General features: G+C 32.7%; 2 protein-coding genes across 4 annotated transcripts in view; both read left to right on the top strand.

Moving 5' to 3' along the window:
* The window catches only part of LOC148304847 (5'-3' exoribonuclease 1-like), a 38,364-nt gene extending 28,415 nt beyond the window's left edge, over positions 1–9,949 (top strand). Inside the window, exons 28-32 of one of the 3 annotated variants that reach the window (XM_088267609.1) lie at positions 1,600–1,752; positions 2,546–2,704; positions 3,315–3,412; positions 3,493–3,610; positions 8,990–9,949. In XM_088267609.1, coding sequence (XP_088123735.1) covers positions 1,600–1,752; positions 2,546–2,704; positions 3,315–3,412; positions 3,493–3,610; positions 8,990–9,073 — 612 coding nt within the window. In that variant the 3' untranslated portion in view covers positions 9,074–9,949. Of the gene's footprint in view, positions 1–1,596; positions 1,753–2,545; positions 2,705–3,314; positions 3,413–3,492; positions 3,611–8,989 lie in introns of all 3 variants that reach the window. The other 2 variants (XM_088267608.1, XM_088267610.1) reach the window with 2 other exon arrangements.
* Positions 9,950–10,682: 733 nt separating this feature from the next.
* Positions 10,683–17,328, top strand: LOC148304846 (maltase A1-like). Its single transcript, XM_088267652.1, has 10 exons — positions 10,683–10,827; positions 11,701–11,880; positions 11,971–12,134; positions 12,211–12,336; positions 12,720–13,175; positions 13,831–13,938; positions 14,253–14,501; positions 15,567–15,664; positions 15,958–16,098; positions 17,184–17,328. Exons 1-10 carry the CDS (start codon positions 10,683–10,685, stop codon positions 17,326–17,328), a joined length of 1,812 nt encoding a protein of 603 aa, XP_088123778.1.
* Positions 17,329–22,014: the final 4,686 nt, after the last annotated feature.

Raw genomic sequence — 22,014 nt, 5'->3', positions numbered from 1 at the left:
ACAAAAATGTTCAATGGGATTCATTGTGCCTTTTTGGTACTCTATAATACACGTGTGTCACATTATTCTTGAAATATATCGTAATATAAACAAATTAGATCGTAACATAAATAAATCAAAGCACGCATCGTGTGTCACTCTTACCCACTGGCGATGCGTAGCGTCGAGAGTGAGACAGATATAGGGCATGATTATGGCGCGGACTAATTACCGACTGCAAGAAAAATCAGGGATCTGTTGTTTTATTTATCCTTGTGATATTACAAATTATTAGTCAGATATTTCAACAGATGTCATAAGGCCGAGGATTGACGTATTATTTTATCCAAAGTTCCACACCATGAAAAAATCCCTCCAAGTTGAACTGAGGTTCGAAACTTGGAGCAAAGTGAAAACACAAACGCTTATGTCAGCCGCGTATGGGGCATGTCTTGTAAAAACACAAACGGTTATGCGAGCCGCGTGGATCCGGTTAATAAATTTTCTTTTCATGTAAGCCAGAATTGATTTTTTCATTCTCTTTTCATGCGCCATCTATCCATATTAGCACTGATATACTAGGAATTTTATTGTAGCTGTTTGAATATGGCAAGTAAACACAGTAGGAGATCAGTCATAGTCGGCGTCCTAGCAAAGAACGCAATCCTAGAGTTATCTCGTAGTTGGCAGTCAATGTGTTAACTTACTCTGTTGCGCTTTGATGTTATTACTTTTAGATTCATACTAGACTTTTGAAAAGGGTCTTCTTTACATGTGAAATTGTGGATTTGAACGAGGTTAAAAATAAAATTTAAAAAAAAACTAACTAACCATCACGCAGCTTTCCGTAGGGGAAGACAGATGGAAAATTCTCTGCACCACTTCTGCACATTTTTCACATTAATGCACCTTGGATTGTACACTTCAATCAGAATTTCAATCAGAGCAACCTTCTTTGCATGCAAAAACTTAATGACAGAATGCGGTTCGTACTTAGCGGGAACAACAAGCGGGGCGCCCATCGCAAATGGGTGCTGCGCCTACACTGAGCTTGCTAGCGAGATGCCGTTTATGCAGTGGGGTGGAGGAAGGATCAACAAACACGACAGTGTTACCAGATTTTGCGTAGCGTAGATTTTGGTGACCTTGTTTTACATATGCCCCTCATAATTTGTGGCACCCCTGACAGGAAGTCGTCTTCAATTTATTCAATAATTAATATTTACATTACAAACTAACAGTTAAGGCCTATACATAAAATAGTAAGCAAGAGACTCTTGTTAAATATGTAGAAGAATCCCGCTTCAGAATACTTCAGACACATGGAATGTCCAGTGTGATATTGTTCAACAAAGCGGTAGCTTTTCCTACAGGCATAACCATCAGCAGGTTGGTCCTGTATATAGGAATGTGAAACAATCATGCCGACGCTGTCTTAGGTAACTATCGGGAATATACAGACCAATGCTTGGGATAATTTCATGATTATCGATCATACCGCACAACAATCAATAAAAATGCGTAATCAAATACACATTCCAAGTCTTAGATATTGCAACCAGACTGACTGACCAGACGGAGACGGATTTCACAATAATAGTTTGGTTGTTCTTCCCGCAGCCTCCACACCCGCCATTGGACGGCAGATTCCCGCCCCCGTTTCTGGACAATCTTGGGAGCAGTAATCCCGGGCCGCCGCAGAGCCAAAACTTCTTGCAGATGGTGTATCCTAATAACACCATTCCCCAACCCCTCGTTCCGCCAATGCCCAATGTAAGTATTTATTTGATAATGGTTTATAAATACAGTGGAAACCTGGAAATTCTAACTAATTGGTCTGCTCGGATTTTAATAAGTTTGAATTAACCTAGAAATTTGTAATACATTATCTGTGTGTTTTCCTTTGGTGTTTTTTCTTGTTCATATGGTTCTAATATTAATGAAGTATCATATGACGTTGTTTCTTTTAACCCTTTGAACGCATAAATCGACTAAAGTCGCCCGAATTTTTTTCCCCTTCGACGTGTAAATGGACTATGGTCTATGGCTTTTACGAACCATGCACATGGCTTAAACAAATAAAAGGAAATAAAAGGAATTTTATTGAATACTTTATTTTTTATGGAAAATTTGCATTTTTAATTCAACTTTTATTTTTTGCTTAACGCGTTCAAAGGGTTAAGGTATATGTACATACATTATTTTCAACTTTTTACATTTCAATCTAATATATATTACAGTACTTGAGTAGCAATACAAGTGAAGTTCTGTATACTTTATTAACTTTTAATGTCCCAAAGAGAAGATGGACAGAGTTAGGACATGCCCTTAGAATTCCACCTGAGAGCATTAACTCCTCGTGTCTCTTCTTCCAACCTCGAGGATTCCGGCACCTTGGAAGACCGCTGATGACCATTCACTAACTATACTCAGCGGAGCTTGGAGATGCCGGACTGACCTGGGAGGAAGCCCAAGAGATGTGAGACGAGACAGTTACTTGGAGACATCTCCACGTAGGGAGCGAACATAGAAGAAGAAAGAATAATGTCTGTTGCTTTCCTTTCAGGTTATTCCGGGATTCAATCCTTGTCCAGTTCCCAAGATTCCCACCCAGCAGTTCTACAACAGCAATACCAGCGACAGAGTTGCACCCAGCAATCTCCAGCTACCCTTCCCGCAGATGCTCATTGAAAATGAGAACAGGAATGTACCTCACTTCCAAAACGTATGTTAAACTATCTTCTTTATTGTTTTTGTAACCGATAATCATTTATCTATCTTTATTCCGATCCTCAAGGTGAAGTGTACAAGCCTCTAAGATTCATATGACAAATACAATGAAGAAATAAAATGTTAGAAATTTAACAACTAGTTTCGGATGCAACAGATGCTTCTATCTACAGTTTATATTAAAAACCGTAGATGAGGTTTCCATAACTAGTCGTCAAAAATAAAATGTAGTATGCAATTGGTAAAAAACTGTTTTATTTAAACATAAACATAAACTGTTTTATTTATAATTTAATCTTGTCCTACCACAAACTGAATGCCAAAACAATAAATAACATAAAATGTTAAAATAACATTATTTTGTTCTCCCGTTCACATTCGCCAAATAACTTTCTTAATCATGCTCTCGCTATCCATTCGCTCCACATGTCCACACCACCTTAAAGAACTTTTATTATTAATCTTTTCAATTATCCCTAGTTCAGCCTTACATTCCTTTCTAATATTTTTGTTTTCAATTCTGTCATACAACGATTATATGATGATACACGGTACATTATTAGTCTTTTACATGCAAATGAGTTTGTACCGTCGTTATTTTTTAGGCTGTGCTAAGCAATAATGGAGGGATTCCAAAAAATTCGCAATCCAGTCCTAAAGTTCCAGCGCCATTTATTCCGTTGCAAGCCGTGACAAGACAAAGGTAATATGAAAATAAAAACAAAATAAAAAAAAATCAAAATACAATTATTTTTGTTGAATACCTTTTTTTTCATATTTTAGAAGCAGCGCTCCCATTGGCAACAAAAATTATAAGAAAAATTATAACAAAGTTGATCAAGTTAACTCGGTTATTGAACCAACAAGGGAAGTGCCAAATGTTCCACTTGTAGCTGCTCAGGTATGGATTTAATTTTATTGTCAATTGCCAAATAACATTTACTTAAAGTAGTACATATATGACATGAGCACAATATTAACACGTTGTCGTCGGGACACGGCAAATGCCGTTTTTGTCGACTGTCGAACGCGTTGAAGGGTAATTTGCTACTTGGGTGCTAGGCGACAGTCTGTCGACGTTATTTGAGATGCCTTGTCCGGATTGGCTAGTGTGCCGCTTGTAAAGGCGTCGCCAGAAATCTAGAGTTTTTATGCGATCTCAATCTCCAGTTTAGATTGAGTCATTTCACGTATTGGACTATTTTTCATACCCCTCGCACTGTTACTGTTTGGTATTTTATTATTTGAATATATTAGCATTGTATAGGGAATGATACCTCGGAGGAGAAGACTATTTTTTAGAGTTTACAATGCTTCTAAAATTGTGAAATACGGAATACTTAATTAAAAATTATGATTATAATTTATTTTTGATGATCAAATGTCATATATGATTTCTTTGAAAATTTCAATCGAAAATATTATTTGGTTTTGATATTGTGTCAATTTTAAGAAAGTAATATATTTTTGCGGTAATCGCGAAAAACATCTGCTACAGGCTAGAGTCTATTGTTCGAAGCGCCCGACTACAATGTGTTAATGAACAAATATACATAACCTTTTCTGTTTCAAAAATCTTAACACATTGTTTGCTGGAAATGCTTATTTTACATATTTTTTTGAGGAATAACCTGCAAAGCCTCTTACTTTTAGAGGCTTTCTGCAGGTAGGATAGTAATGATAGGGAAGGTAAATGTGAAAAACACATCCCAAACACCCAGACCAACTGAAAATAAATCTTTCTTGAATTTATTTAGCAATTGGCGAGAATCGAACCTTCGACGCCAGTTTCGCAGTAGAGCGTCTACCCAACTACGCCGTAGCACCTGTCTTAAAAGCGTCTTTAGCATATTGTTTGTAGACAGCGGAAGACGCTTATAAGCATTCTATTTGCTTACTTTGGTAGAGCGCGATATGCCAAAAAACTTTGTACAGATCGGATCGAAACTTTGTACAAACGAGCGAGACAACTACCTTGATTGGCTGCCCGTAAGCTACTGCTGACGCAAGTCTCGACTCAGTCCATTACTAGAAGCACAACTGAGATGGCATATCTCGCGTTCCTATATAACCAAGTAAAGTAAAATAAGTGAGATGTGAATAGCGTCGCATAGCGTTTTTTTTAGCATGAATAAACCCATGTAAATTTTTTCCAAATTCTCGCAAAATATCTTTATATTGTGCCTGATAAGTAAGTAGTATTTAATTTATTATTAGATTAAAACCAATATTTTTAGCTTTTCCACTTTTTTATTTGACCAGCGACCGGGTTTCGTCGTTACCGACATCATCAGACTGGTGAGAGGCTATACAAATTGTTATGTTATATATAAAAGAAGGCAGGAGTTGATAACCATGATTTGATATAATTTTATGAGAAATTAATTTAATTTGAGTGAATTTAAGTATTGTATGATATTTAAAATATTTTTAATAAAGGTTTTTTTTGTATTGAAAGCACGATTTTATATAAAATTATAATAGATTTGCATTTTTTGTAAATGAATTTAAATTATGTAACGAGGTATCAGGAAATGCTGGTTGACGGCTCCTTCCACTAAGCTGTGGTTGTCCGGGGGGAGTCCGAAGTTCTCTGAAATGTAAATTTCCCGGCAGTCATTTCTTATCGACAAGACATTAAGGCATCTATTGTTTCTTTTCTGTTCTATTTTGAAGTCTCTGTAATGAGAGCTTTATATAATTGAGATGTTGCAAGTCTCTTTTGTTTTTTCCTAATTAATTGATCAATTAAACCACATTCATAACCGTTATTGGAGGCTATCGTCTTTATGATATTGAGTTCAGAGTTGTAATTATCATTATTTAATGGGACATACAACAGCCTATGAATTAAACATTTATAACAATGGGACATATTTAATGGGACATACAACAGCCTATGAATTTAACGTTTAATTCATAGGCTGTTGTATGTCCCATTAAATATGTCCCATTGTTATAAATGTTTAATTCATAGGCTGTTGTATGTCCCATTAAATAATGATAATTACAACTCTGAACTCAATATCATAAAGACGATAGCCTCCAATAACGGTTATGAATGTGGTTTAATTGATCAATTAATTAGGAAAAAACAAAAGAGACTTGCAACATCTCAATTATATAAAGCTCTCATTACAGAGACTTCAAAATAGAACAGAAAAGAAACAATAGATGCCTTAATGTCTTGTCGATAAGAAATGACTGCCGGGAAATTTACATTTCAGAGAACTTCGGACTCCCCCCGGACAACCACAGCTTAGTGGAAGGAGCCGTCAACCAGCATTTCCTGATACCTCGTTACATAATTTAAATTCATTTACAAAAAATGCAAATCTATTATAATTTTATATAAAATCGTGCTTTCAATACAAAAAAAACCTTTATTAAAAATATTTTAAATATCATACAATACTTAAATTCACTCAAATTAAATTAATTTCTCATAAAATTATATCAAATCATGGTTATCAACTCCTGCCTTCTTTTATATATAACATAACAATTTGTATAGCCTCTCACCAGTCTGATGATGTCGGTAACGACGAAACCCGGTCGCTGGTCAAATAAAAAAGTGGAAAAGCTAAAAATATTGGTTTTAATCTAATAATAAATTAAAAATGCAATTCCATCACGAAGTGTCAGTGGATAATATAAATCTATTAATAAGTAGTATTTGTTTAAAAAAAATCTTTCAATGCGTTAATGTATTATAGAGGAATACCTAAATTTTGAACTTATTATATTTATGGAGATATTAAAGTTATTACAAGCAATGTGTACTAGTTACACATCAGCGGAGAGGAAGGGTTAACGTTTTGCAACAATCTTCAATATTCCCTTATCTGCATATTTGCTAACTTATCAAGAGCACATTATAAATATAATCTTATTTATAACAACTTGTGAAGTATTAAGTAAACATTTATATAGTAACCTTGATTAATATTACTATGATTATTTTTTTTTAAATGGAAGTATGTTCTCTAGGGATGGAAAGACTGACAAAGATATAGGAAGAAGAATGAATGCTGGGAACAGAGTGAATGGTGCACTAAAATCAGTTATGGCAAATAAAAGCCTTTCAGCGGAGTCCTGGTACCAAATCTCATAAATGAAAGTGAAGCATGGAGTTGCCAAAAGAAGGATTCAAGGAGACTGAATGTAGTTAAAATGCAATCTCTTGTGCGGTAAAAAGATGTATGATAGATGTTGGAATGGTGATACATGTAAAGAATGCAATGCTGAGATAAGCATTATGGATAAAATTAAGGAAAGTGTGTTGTGATGGTTTTAGCATGTGAATCAAATGAGTGAAGAAAAAAGAGTAAAACAAATGAGCCGAATTTACCTGGAAATAGGAACAGGGAAAGATGGAGGAAAACTTGGCATGATCAAGTATTTCAACTATACTTTTGTGGGTTGGAATAATTGACGGCTATGTGTGAGGAGTGGCATGAATGTGGGAGAGGCAAGAATTATTTGCAAAAGCAGAATTGTGTGGCATTCAATAGAGGGAATTCTCTCTGCCAGTTAATTAGTTCGTTTTATGATAATTTAAATAAAATTTGTGTGTTTGTTTTCTGCAAATCGATGCGCCTAAAAATAAATAAAGTACGAATGTTGCGCATTGTGACGATGGGAGTTGGGTTAGTATGTAAATCAATATTTGTGCGGATTTGATTTCAGAACTGTTGTTGTGTGGTCCCGGTATGGACGACATTTCGCAATTCTCGCTTTTTGGTTTTTTATAAAACGTTCTGTGGTTCCCCCAACAATTGCAATAAAGGCCTTCAATGCAAGAGACTTCTCTCCTTTCTTATAAGATGAAGTCGCCCACCCCTGCCAGGTTTCTGTGTGTCTCACAACACCCATTCACTCGATTTACCATTCGTCATTTGCTCAAAATATAACCTTTTCATATTTTGACAATTGAACACACAAAAATTATTTTAAATTCAAGATCCATCTCTTAGTATGCCTTCCACAACTTTTAGTCTATTGTATCCGCCTCGATTAAAACAGGTTCTCTAACAATAAACCTCATTGGTATTTACAAAACCTAATTGATGAGCATCATCATTTTAAATTACTACATACCTGTATTTCAGCAAAATAGGCACATATAGTTACTGAATTACTTTAGGGGAAAATCATTAGGTAGTATTATGTACTAACAAGGGTATGAGTGGTTTATTTACAAACGTACTGACATTACATGCTACACAACTAGAGGAATGTTCTCGGATGCCTTTTTTAGAAATTAGTTTAAAAAAAATATAATTTTGGTATTGATAATTAACGCACTAAACTCCAGTCATAAAAAAAAACATTTTTGTTTTACATATGTATATCATTAATACCTTGGATAACACTATTTTATGTTCATACTTGCTCTGTTTCATTTTTTTTTTAACATATTTTTTGCATAATTTCTCTATTTAAAAAACAACAACAAAAAAGCCAATCATAAAAATATATGTTCCTAAGATGTTAAAGCCACTTATTTGCTAATTTAATATTTAATGTATGATTTAATTAATATATTAACTTAAGATTATCACAAATTTAAACAATTCTGAAAGATGCAAAGACAAAGTTCAAATTCAAAATTCTTGTAGTTCTATTTTTTAATGCATATATTGGGTAAAAAAAATATATGGCAACACAGGATCTCTCAATGAGGAACACATTAGAAATGTATTTATATTTACAACAACTTGAGATATTATTTAAATAAATTATATAAAATTATGAGGTGACACCATTTGCACCATTACATCTTATAACAAAAAATTAAACAGTCACTTTATGGTAATCTATGCATTTTTTATTTAAATTTTATTTGTTTTGTGCCACTTTTTCTTGAAATCCATTGTGAAATCACTGTATTTTTGTTCCGGTGTTTAATAATGATCCAGAATGTATTGAAAAACGTGTCAAATTCATTTAAAGAAATGTGGTATTTTCCAAGCTAATTCGATTTAAAAATAGATAATACGATACATGGAAATTAATTTTGTTATAAAATTACCTTGTATCTTATTACAACTTAGGTAAAATAATTATGTTTTATGTTGACATTTTCCAAGCAAACAAAAAAGTTTGAGTCATAATAAGATAAATAATATTTAATAAATAATAAGTTTCACGAAAAAAAAAAATCACAAAGTTTTGTGCCTCAAATATTGATTATAGAAAGTGTCATTTATTTATCTGAGTGTTATTTCTAACACAAGTATGTATTCCGGATTTCTAATTGTCGCAATATATGTTTCAGGTAACAAATGCAGAAAATTCATCCAAGAAAAAACCTAAAAAGAAAAAATCAAGGATCGCCGCCAACTTCCAGCCAGCTCAATAAATTTCATTCCGTGTTTTATTCTATGTGATCTTATGAATACTAATGAATTACCTCGTGTTATTTGTGTTCTTGTCACTGTTCAAAGCTAGTAATATGTAATTGTATTATAACATAGACGTTGAGTTCATTTCGATACAAAATATTTTTAGATTAAATTACAATTTTACTCTTTTTAAGTGGACTCTTCGTTGTCTGTGAGAATGCCGCTTGTATTTATTTATCTGTGAATAATGTTTTTATACACAATTTTTAGTGCTCTTATTATGTCGTCATACTACGTGCCGCTATTGGTAGGGTTGTTATTATTATTATAATTTTAATTTGACTCAAGAAAATGACTTGAAATTAACGAATAGTTAATTTTGATTTACTTTGTAAAAATGAATCATATGTATGTATAATATGTAACAAAAACTAGCGAAAAATTCTATGTTTTACAATACTAAAATTAAATAATACAAGTATTTTTATTTGGATTTTGTAAGAGATCTTTATAAACTTTTATCTTTAGCTTTTTGACTGAAAAAAACATTTGTCTGCAATTATGTATTTTCTTTCCAGATGATATGTTTTGAGTTGTGGAATGATGACACTAAAGATGAATGATATTTGCATGACATTTGTAATACCCTTTGAGGTAATGTAAAATTTGTGTATTTCCTAAAGTACAAAGTTATCAATGAAAAAACAATATAAGTGTGTATTAATGTAAGAATAGATCACGTTAGTATCTAAGAGGTAATATTTTCTTTATACAATTTCTCATCACTGTGATGTACAGTCGTGTAAAGTTATATTTTAGCGAATTGTCTCATAAATGTTAACGCATTATTTAAATGGTATGGTAATCAATCAAATATAACATAATATTTTATCTTTGTTTGTTTTTATTAACCACCCCTTTTTACCTGCTTACAAATACAATGATGAAATAATATAGGTTCATTATTTTACTGCATATTTTATTATAATGTACAGATTATGTTGGATTGTGTCAATAGACTTTATTGACAAAGATTTGTACCGGAGTTGGAATCACAGTGAGGACTTAAACATTTTGACATCTCAACATAGATGGACTCATAGAAGAATATGGAAGTCTGGGTATTTACTGGGCTTATGACCCACAATAGACTGAAGTGATCACTTTTTATAAGTGTAACATTCATATAATTCACACATTGTTTCATATGTAAGTTTGCAGCAGCATGTATGGTTTATTTGAGTAAACTTTTTATTTAAACTGGGAGATACCTAAAAACATGATTTTCAATTTTTAAGAAGCTTATAATTTGACCAGTTACTTTATTCACAATATTTAGGTTGTGTCAAAATCCTTGTTTACAAATTTAGGTTTCTCTACTTATTATTTTTACATTTAATAAACTATTCGCATTAAATGTAAAAATAACTCCCATAAGCAGAGAAACCCAGAGATATTTCGTCAAACAATCTGTGAAGTGGATACTTATGAATTAAGCCAATTTTCCGCGATTAGTAAACACTTGAAAGAAGTTTTTTTTTCAAAACAAATTGATAAGATGTCTGTATAATTATTTACAAAACTATATAAGACTGAATGTAGAAGTCTACATGTCGATACATAACGATGAAGTTTGGAGGGTGTTTGTTGACTTTACTGGCCATTCCTTTGGCCTCCTGCGAACTCAAGTGGTGGGAGACAACGGTAGTCTACCAGATCTATCCTCGATCCTTCAAGGACAGCAATGGCGATGGAATCGGAGATCTGAATGGTAATGTCATCATGGAATATTACAAAATCATCACTAAAATCAAATTATCACTAAAATAAAATTTTACAGTTTTTCCATACATATTGCACATATCGTAGTCGTACGTACAGGAGAAAGTGACCAACTAAAAAAATATAAAATGTTCAGGAGGGCCATTTAAGTCACTTTTTCTTGGCAAGAAAATAAATATCAATGCAGTTATACATTTTTAACAAGTCAAAATATTATACTTCCAAGTTTTAAATCGCTTTGGGATATGTTTCAGGGGAATATTAAGCTAGTAAGATATCAAATAGTCAATAATCACGTTTTTGTAAAAAAATCACTTGGTCACTTTCTCTTTTATGACTACAATATGTGTATATACTTTATTGTATAAAATGTATTTTTAAAATATAATAAAAAAAGTTTGTATATAATAAAAAAAAGAACTGCAGTTCCACCAGGAAATGGCAGTACAAAACTCAAATCTAATAAAAAAATCAAGTTGAAAATTATCAACCACCAATAGTTACAACAAATAAAAAATAGAAATGAAAGTTTTTAGGCTCTAGAACAGTTGATTTTATGTCATCCGCCTGGTTCGAAACTCTTTATTTCTCTCTAAAGTAGTTTTTGGCCCTTTTTTGTAGTTTATTTACTTTTTTTTCGTTCTCACAGGCTCACACTCTTTCTGTACTTGTCTTTTTCTCCATTTCCCTTGACAGAGAATGGAAATTGTTAAACAATAATTATTAAATGGTTTTATCTAATGTACAGTATAATATGAAAACATCTACTGGATTCTTATGCTACGTTTTAACACATCACATGTGGTGCATGTGTTGATATAATATTTTGAAAGCACCATAATTTGAAATTCCTCATCCACAGGTATAACACAAGGACTAGCACATATAAAGAACGCTGGCGTGGGAGCTATTTGGTTATCTCCGATATACAAATCTCCTATGTATGATGCTGGATATGATATAGCAGACTTCAAGCAAATTCAACCTGAATATGGAACCATGCAAGACTTTGAGAATCTCTTAAGTGAAGCAACTAAATTAGGTTAAAAGCATTAAAATTACACATTCAATTAACACGCGCAGAGAAAAAACTTTAAAATAAATTAATTGTATTTATTTTCATTCGTTGCAGGTATTAAGGTAATTTTAGACTTTGTACCTAATCATAGTAGTAACGAAAGCGACTGGTTCCTTATGTCCGCTAATAGAACTAAAGGATATGAAAACTATTATGTGTGGGCGGATGGGAAGTCTGACCCTAATAATCCTGGAAAACGTCTTCCACCAAATAATTGGGTAAAACTCAAATTTTACAGAATAAATCCGGATTACATTTATGCATAGTATTAATTATTTTTTATTTTTCATATAGATTAGTATATTCCGTAAAAGCGCTTGGGAGTACAATGCCGTCAGAGGACAATACTACCTTCACCAGTTTGTTATTGGCCAGCCTGACCTCAATTACAGGGAACAGAAAGTTGTAGATGAAATGAAAGTAAGATTTCTTCAAAAATTTATATAAATATTCTTATCTAAGCCGGTACATACGTGCAAATGACTTCACAAATGCATATGGCTGTGTTTTTATAACTATATGAGAATTACAAAACAGGCGACATTAGAAAAAGGTCACTTCACCTTAAGCCCCCATGATTGATAGTAAACAAAAAATTAAAACACGCGGCATGACATATGACAGAAACAGAAATTTGGCAGACAATAAACAGATCACCGAAAAATACATGGTTGATGGGAAGCATTAAAGACAATACCAAAATATAGAGACAAAACGGATCCTGCGCCATATGCATTCTCAAAAACATTTTCCCGTGTATAGGAGGTACTAGATATTCATACAATCTTAATTTATTTTCATAGGATGTTCTTCGCTTCTGGCTTAATAAAGGAGTTGCTGGATTCAGAATCGATGCTGTACCAAGTCTGTTTGAAGTAGACCCTAAAGACTTTGGGGGAGTTTATCCAGATGAACCCTTGTCTAACATAAGAGGATTGACCTCTGATGACTACGGATACCTCAACCATATTTACACTACAGATCAAGATCCGACATTCGATATGGTGTACCAGTGGAGAGCCGTTCTTGACGAATTTGAAAAAAAAGATGGGAAACCCAGAGTCATGTTAACTGAGGCCTACTCCGACATTAAATTGGTTATGAGATTTTATGGTGACGGTAAACGCGATGGTTCAAATCTCCCATTCAATTTTGAATTCCTGAGAGGCATTGACAAGAGTTCCGATGCTAGAGATATCAAGTTTGTGATTGACAAATGGGTGACATACATGCCGCCTGGAAGAACTGCAAACTGGGTGGTAAGTTAAATATGCATCTTCAACTCGACAGCCCCATAGCAAAACATAGTTTTTGACATATTAAGAAGGATTAATTATTTAAAAACTATGTGAGATATATATATTTTTAAATTTTAAAACCCACCATCTTCTATGTAGCTGTGATTCGAAATATATCATACTTAGTAGAGATGTGCCTAAGGAATAGTTAGCTCTTTGTTGGTTACCTGATTTAAAAGATATTTTGTAACATGGCAATATTGATGTCAAGGAGTGGGGGGAATGATGTCAGCCAATGGATGCCCGCCAGGTTGCCTGGAGCACGTGTGCTAGAAAACAACCGTTGGCAACCCGCACTTTCTTCCCTGGATCGAGACCAATGTAGATCATACATAAAGTTGTATTGCGCTGGTGTCGTGAAATAAACCTTGTGATACAAACCTTAAGTATTTTTACTAACAAACAGCGACAACTGTTATAATTTGTAAAATATAGACCGAGAAAAGTATTTCTCAGTCTATATTTCTTTCCAGCTTAAGTTTTTGTTATCAAATAATCTTTTGAAGAAGTCTTTATTTATATAATTTGATTAAAGTTTTTTTTATTATTTTAACATTCTTACACACAGAATATTGTTAAATTTGTTAAGCCTGAATATCGTTTACATGTATTTTAGAATGGAAATCACGATAATAACAGAATGGCCTCGAGGGATGGCATTGAGAGAGCAGATATCATGAACATGTTAGCTCTTATCTTACCCGGAGTGGCACTCACATACCAGGTAGAGTAAAATTATTTTGAACAATTTATTCATCAGATATTGGATTTTTTTATTTATATACATTTATGTATTTAAATCACAATTTATACATATTTAGAGCATTTTTTTTGCAGAGACCCACCAAGCCACCTTGTGTGTCTTGTCGGTGGAGTTCTTTTTAATAATTTTTTTAAGAAAAAAAAACACTCATAGATTCTATGTACAGATCTGTCCAACACTGCTGCATGCATTGTCGGATGAAAATAATGAAAAGAAAAAATCAAATACAACAATAAGACAACTAATTTACATAATGTATATTTGTTTTCTTAAAGGGTGAAGAATTGGCGATGACAGACGGGGAAGTCAGTTGGGAAGAGACTCAGGACCCACAAGCTTGCAACACCGACGACCCCATCAACTATTACAAATTTTCAAGGGACCCCGCACGCACACCTTACCACTGGGATGATACCAAGAACGCAGGTTTCTCTAGCGGCAACAAGACTTGGCTGCCCGTGGCCAGCAACTACAGGACTGTGAACCTCAAGGCGCAGCAAGCAGCCACCAAGAGTCACTACAAGGTATGTTGTATGAATGTTACATACTCCTCATATTAACTTACTTCAGCCTTCTTCTTGTGTCCAGTATTGAACAAAGGCCTCCCCTTGGACTTCCGCAGTTCTCTGTTGGATGGAATTCTCTTCCAGTGCAGGCCCGCCCCTTTCTTGATGTCATCGGACTATCTTGTCTGGTGCCTACCCACGCTTCTGCAATCTGTTCTAGGCCTCCAGTCAAGCACCTTCTTCGTCCATCTATGCTCAGACATACATGCCACATTGTTCAGTGATTCTTTGAGCCACTTTTACCTTGGTCTTTTTCCATATCCAAACATTAGTTTTTCGGTTTCTAAGTGATATTTTTAACATCTTTCTCTTTATTGCACTCACAAAGAAAAGAGAAAAGCAAAGCAAAAAGAGTAATACTCCTCATACAAGTATCAATTTTTTATTACTTGATTCTACCAAAAAACACAACATAATCCTCTGAGAATTATATATTAACCTGTCCTGGAGTGTGGCCATACATGGTCGTCCAAACAAAACTTTCCTTAAAGGACTATGAGCGTACATGAACCCGCCGTGATTATAACTAAAGCCCGGTAACATTTATTTCTAAAATGGCGCTTGTACTGCCATCTGTGATTGCATTTAAACATTAAAACCACAATTCAGATTATTTTTCTTTTTTACCCATGACATTTTACTTAAAAAAAGATGCTGTCAAATAACCCATGAAATAAAACAAAGATAATTTTTATATAAATCTTAAAGAAGTGTAAAATTATTTACTTCACAAAACTCTTTGTTTCGAAACAAATGGTAGTTTCATCAGTTAGTTCCAATTGAGATATGAAAGCACTTTATGTACTGTATATAAAAGTTATATAAAGGTTGATTAGGTAAAAAAATAAAAAAAATTGAGGCAATATAAATGTTTAATAATGGGCAGAATGGTGGAAGTCATCGCATAAGTCAAGCTGTAACCCCTATGAAGATCCAGGCTTCCATATTACCTTCATATAAAAAGAGCTCCATCTTTGTTGAGACATTTTGACATTTATAATATTTTTGTATATTTATTTACAGTTTTATCAAGACATGGTTTCGCTCCGTAAGACAAGTACTCTCCAAAAGGGTGATTTAGATGTAAGGGCGTTGTCTGATACCACTTTGGCACTATTGCGGTAGGCATATCAATAATATTTCCAAATAATCAAATTGCTCGTCTGTAAAATAGGCGTAGTGTTTTCGATTCCCACCAATAGCCAAATTAATATTTGTTTTCAATTGGTCTGGGTTTGAGTGATGTATTTCTATACATCTACCTTGCATATCCTTACATAATTGTATAAACCTAACTTATTACGCTAATTTCATTCTATAGAATGAAATTAGCGTAATAAGTTAGGTTTATATGCTGTAGCAAAGGTTTTTTTTTTGTATAACTTAATTTTGAAATACCCCATCTTCATTGCAGATCTCTACCCGATGAACCAACCGTGGTCGGGATAGCTAACTTAGCTCCTACTAAACAAATAGTAAACCTCGAGCCATTCAGGATACTTCCTGCTGAGATGTTTGTTTATGCGTCAAGCATCAATGCCACATTAATGAAAGGGTAAATATTATTTTAAAAGTAATAGAAATTATGAAATACTACTTAACTTTTTATCTTAGTACATTTTTAGATTTTATCTGTAATTATCATATAAATACATATTATTATAGGCAGTAATGAGCATTTTAATATATGGAATAAATGATAAAATATCTTTTAGTGAAACTCTTAAGATTAGTATTGGGATATGATTATAATACATATTTTTGCTATGCTTATTTAATAATATAGAATATTTAATATTTGAAGCTGTAACATTGTGATTTTTCAGGAGATCGTTTTTTAAAGTTTAAGAATATAATAAAATGTATTAAAAATAAATATCAAGCCACGTATTGAACTTTTTACTGTGCAACAGATCTTTTTAGGTAAAACCTGAAGGTTTTTTCTCCATTTGAAAAATATTGAGTATATTAAAAAAAAATATTTAAACAATACCATTTTTTTCAAAATGCAAAAACAACACTTTTTGCCCTGTTGCGGGTAAATATTAAGTTCAAAATATGCCACTTTTGCTGGGATATAGTACATTTTCTGGGCATTCCGAAAACATGCACAACTGAAAATTTACAATTTTTGATATATGACATTGTTGAAAGGAGTGACCGATATAATATGCCTAATAAAAAAAAACATGTTTTACATGTATTACACAAACAAGCACATGCAATACACCTCTAAATGTATTACACAAACAAGCACATGCAGTAAAGGGCATAAATTAAATTATTCAGAAATACTTAAAATCAAGAAAGCAATTCAAATTTATTTACAATTAATAAATACCCATTCAAATGATTTATCCAAATGTCCATATTGTCCGTTATGAAACATGTTTTCACCTATTGACCATCGCTGATTCCTTTGTCTGCAACTGCCTATTGGCATAATACCACTTGTGATTCCTACCCAGGCCCTGGTAACTGCCTAACATTTGAATTTGTTAAGTAGATACTTTTTAGTATTAATTAGTCTTGAGAGGTTTCTTGGAACCAGTCGACATCATAATTAACTCATACTGAGATATATTGTGATTTATAACAATGTTATTTCGTAAGTTTTAATTTTAATATGATCATTTACAGGGATCAAGTAAAGACAGCACAATTAACACTGCAGCCGTATGATGCCGTGATCTTAACCACCAAACTAATCACCCGAAAGATGACCGACTACATTACTGTTGTGTGTTCAAACCTTCCAATATGCATACATTGTAATTTAATTTAAATAAATATATTAAAGCATAAATGTTTTTTTTTATTTTATTTATGATATAATATTTAAATTTTGAGTTTGTACAGTCGTTAACACACTAAGAACGGGAAAGGTATTTCTACCCGTTGGGTCGATTGATGCTTATGGACGGGAAGGCTATTTTTACCTTCTGCGCTGGCTTCATTTCAAAGGGGGACAATGAATTATCAAGACAAGGAATTATCTAATGTTTTCATATGAACATTATAAACCAATCTCTTTGTTAAGGTCTTAATTATATGAACATAACTATTAAATCCCGTCGCCAGCGGTCCGCAGTCATAAAAAATACTCATCCCTAGTGAGTTAGCAAAGGTTGCAAGTATATAAAAACTAAATTATCATTACTTTACATCCATGGTTAGCTGAACAAAATAATTTTACCTTATAGGCAGGCACCGTAGCATAGTTGGGTAGATGGTCAACTGTGGTTGCAAACAGGGGTTGCGTGTTTGATTCCCGCCAATTGCAAAATTAATTCAACAAATATTTATTTTCAATTGGTCTGGATGTTTGTGCTGTACTTTTCATATTTACCTTCCCTCTCCTTACTATCCTACCTGCAGCAAACCACTCAAATAGAGGTTTTGCAGGTTATTCCTTAACAAAAAATAAAAAAATCACAAGCTGTTTTGCACCCAGCTTTGGGTATAGTACAGAATGGTGATAAATATATTCTGTGGAGTTATTACATTTTTTTTTAAAATATATAATTATGGGAAATCCATACATCAGTAAAAGGATTGTGCTGATGGATGAAGATTCTCAATCCTAGAATTTTGTATTCTGCACTGTAAAAAAAAAAACACGTGGAATATATTTTAAATAAATCTAAGAAAGGATATAAGAAAAAAGTTATGTAAATAAAAAAAACAACATTAATTGATTCGGCAGTTACTTTGTGGCAATATCTATCTACTTCTTTTAATATTTATCTTGTTAAATACCAAATTAATGAAGATCCATTGTGGCAAGTGTTTCAATGCAATCAATACACAATGTTTGAAAATGATATTGAATGCATTGAAACACGTGTCAAAAAAGATTTTAATAAAATTAAAATAGTATTTTCACAAGTAAAAGTTTTTAAAAAATTAAATAAAATAACAATTTCAATTTTTAAATTCATAAAAATACTCATGTTTTAATTATAAAGCAACTATTGCGTATATTATGAGTTTTACCTAAACCAGCAGGAGGCGTGTTGCAGGAACTTGAGCAAGGACTTATCCGACATCGGATCCGTGATAGTTCATAAGGAACTCTCATGAGAGGTGGCATCATACATGATAAAACTGGTGAAGGACATTACACCAAGCTAGGACACAAAATGCCGAACCCTCTTCTAGTGGTACGGAATGTCTGTTGATGACAGTCAACACTCCGCCTTCTCCTGAGGAGTTTTACGTGGTTCCCTTCCAGCAATGAGCAAATGACGAGAAGTTCCTGATTAGCCCACACTAGATTATCCCTCCTGTTCTTAACAAAGATTCAAATAAAACATTTTTATTGAGTTAGAAGAAACAAAAACCACTTAATGATCTATTATAAACCTTGTACATAATAAGCAAGGTAAATAATAAAAGCAAATCTCATCTAAAAAAATACCTAAACTGGCAAAATGTAATTCATTAAATTTTAAAAATAAAATGGAGTCAATTAAATTTTAACAAGGATGGTAGAATACCAAGAATAGGAAATATATTTGCTTTATTTTATAAAGGTATTACTTATAATATTATCATGATTACATTGCATAAATAGATTTTTTTAATGAGTACTTCACACTTTAAACAAATAAATTTAATATTATATTATTGATGCAATATTTTATCCTTCAGAATATTAAACTCAGAAGTGAAGTTGATTTTCCATCACATTAGATAAGTAGAAATCATAAAAAAGTAATACAGAGAAATTAATTCATTAGTAATTCCATTGATAAGGAAGTACTTCACATGACATACGGACAAATAGTTTAATTTAAATGACATTTTTTTTCTTCTCTTCATTTAACTGTTTTAGTACCATATATTTTATTAGAACTATCTACAATAGAAGAACTTTTGCACTTAAAAAGTTAACCCTTTGAACTCGAGACTTTTTTCGTATGACATACCAGTAATACTCGAGTGTATTTTTTTGCAAATTTGCACAAAAATAGTTGATTTTAGAAGAGAATAAAAAAAAACTGGAAATGGGTATTATGCAAATTACAATAAAACCAATAAATAAAGGTTTAAAATGGCTTATTTAAGAAAAATAAAGACAATTGGTTACTATTTTATAATTTTATAGTGTTTCAATGTATGGTATCTAACAAAGAAAGAAATAAGGAAGGAATGCAAAGCTGAGATAAGCATTATCGATAAAATTAAGAAAGGTGTGTTGAGATGGTTTGGACATGTAGAACGAATGAGTGAGGAAAGAACGGTAAAACAAATTTATGAGGCGAATGTTATTGGGAAAAGAAGCCGAGGAAGACCAAGAAAAACATGGCACGATCAGGTATGCCAAATACTTGAAAGTGGTCAGGTTAGGAGTCGTAACAATCGGCGGGTATGTATGAGGAGATGCATGAACGTGGAAGAGGCGAAGAATGTTTGCAAGGACAGAGTGGTGTGGCGCTCTATTCTCTCTGCCTACCCCTGCGGAAGCGGCGTGATAGTAAGTTAGTTAGTTAGTTAGTTAGTATCTAACAAAAAAATAGCGCAAATGCATCCTACGCTACCCAGGACAAGTGTCATAAAATTCATAAGTCTCATGCCTTTGCTAATTTTTGTTCCTCTGTGAGTAAACCACACAGCCTCTTTTTGATCCTATACGCAAAACATGTAGTTTGCCATCCAGGCGGACCTCAGTTTAAGGAGGAGACGTCCTACTTGGAATCTGCCTTAAGTCCCCTACCATCTGATCTATAAAAGTTTTCACAAACTTTAAGTCACTCAATGCTAGCAAGGACCTTGAGCAATTGGCGGGACAGAAATATACCTGAATTAGTACATATCCCGGCCTTTTATTATTTAAACAACATAACGGTACATAGTGGCGACATACAGTCGCCAACTGATTTACTGGGGAATTTACCGTATCGACATATTGTCGGCTTTCGAGTGCAAAGGGGTTAATATTTGTATTTTTTAATTCATTGATTCAAGGGAAGGTGGGTATTCCAATTCCATAAGATTCCATTGAATCTGCAAAATTGTTATGGCTAGGTTTATCAAATTTTGAGATACAACATGGGACTCTCAACTCTCTCGACTGAAATAAAGATTTAAAAAAAAAAGTTATTTCTTAAAAATAGTAGAAAATATAAGCTGTATATGGTCTAATTGTGGAACATTATCATTTTTACAAGTATTTGGAATACTTTTAAGCTTTGTGATTCTATTTTATTAAATATATTCCGTACATAGCTAGTTTACTTATTAATCTGAGTGATAATACATGCAAATTAACATCACAAATATGATGCAATTTTTTCTGACCTCTAGGAACTTAGTGTAAATAACTTGTAAATTCATATTTATTTTTTACTAGCTGTACCCGCCCACGCATTGCTGTGGCATAGTCTGATTAAATGGAAAACAAAAAATATATAAAGTAAATATTTCTCACTTACCTTCACTTCAAAATGTTTTGCAAATATTATTTATTTGCCCTTGAAAACTATTTTCACCTTATTTTTTATAATTCACCATTTTGACAGTTGAAAAAACAAAAGAATCTCAATTCGTTTGCGATTTTGTTCCTAATTCAAACATTTTTTAAATGCGTTCTGTTTGATGACCGCATTCGTAAATTGTACCTACCTAGATTAAGCGGTATAGGTACGCATATTCAAATCTATCAAACAGGACACATTTTTACAAAATTTTATTTTATAACAAAAACCTGACAAATAAACCAAGTGAGATCTTCTACTTCCAAATGTCGAAATGGTGTAAGAAAACTGCTATAATGTGAAATTAGTTTTATGCATATTTCTGTTCCCGATCCCATTTTTGGGCCCGTTTTTTTACAGGAATCATTGCGGGCATGTACACAATAACTCTTGTAATTTTCATCATAATCGGTTGAATAGTTTAGGAGTCTATACAGTATAAACACACATAAAAACATACATACATTTATTTTTATATTCCGCTCACTCCTTTCAAAAATGTCATACATCAAAAACTTGATTTTCAGGATATTGTTTTTAATTTTTAAGAATACAATAAAATGTTTTAAAAATAAATATCAAGTCAGTTATTGAACTTTGTACTGTGCAACAGATCTTTTTAGGTAAAACCTGAAGGTGTTTTCTCCATTTGAAAAATATTTAGTATATTTAAAAAAATTATTAAACAATACCTTTTTTTCAAAATGCAAAAACAACACTTTCTGCCCTGTAGCCGGTAAATATTAAGTTTAAAATATATTTTTAGGTAAAACCTGAAGGTGTTTTCTCCATTAGAAAAATATTTAGTACATTCAAAAAAATAATTACACAATACCTTTTCTTCAAAAATCAAAAACAACACTTTCTGCTCTATAGTGGGTAAATATGAAGTTAAAAATATGTCGCTTTTGCTGGGAAATAGTACATTTTCTGGGCATTCCGAAAACATGCACAAATTTAAATTGACAATTTTTGATATACCATATGACGTT

This window comes from Brachycentrus maculatus, unplaced genomic scaffold, assembly GCF_059751285.1.
Source record: "Brachycentrus maculatus isolate JH-2025_06_01 unplaced genomic scaffold, ASM5975128v1 h1tg000301l, whole genome shotgun sequence".
Lineage (NCBI taxonomy): Eukaryota > Metazoa > Arthropoda > Insecta > Trichoptera > Brachycentridae > Brachycentrus > Brachycentrus maculatus.
Note: the sequence above shows the minus strand (reverse complement) of the source record. Positions and strands in the feature narration are given on the sequence as shown.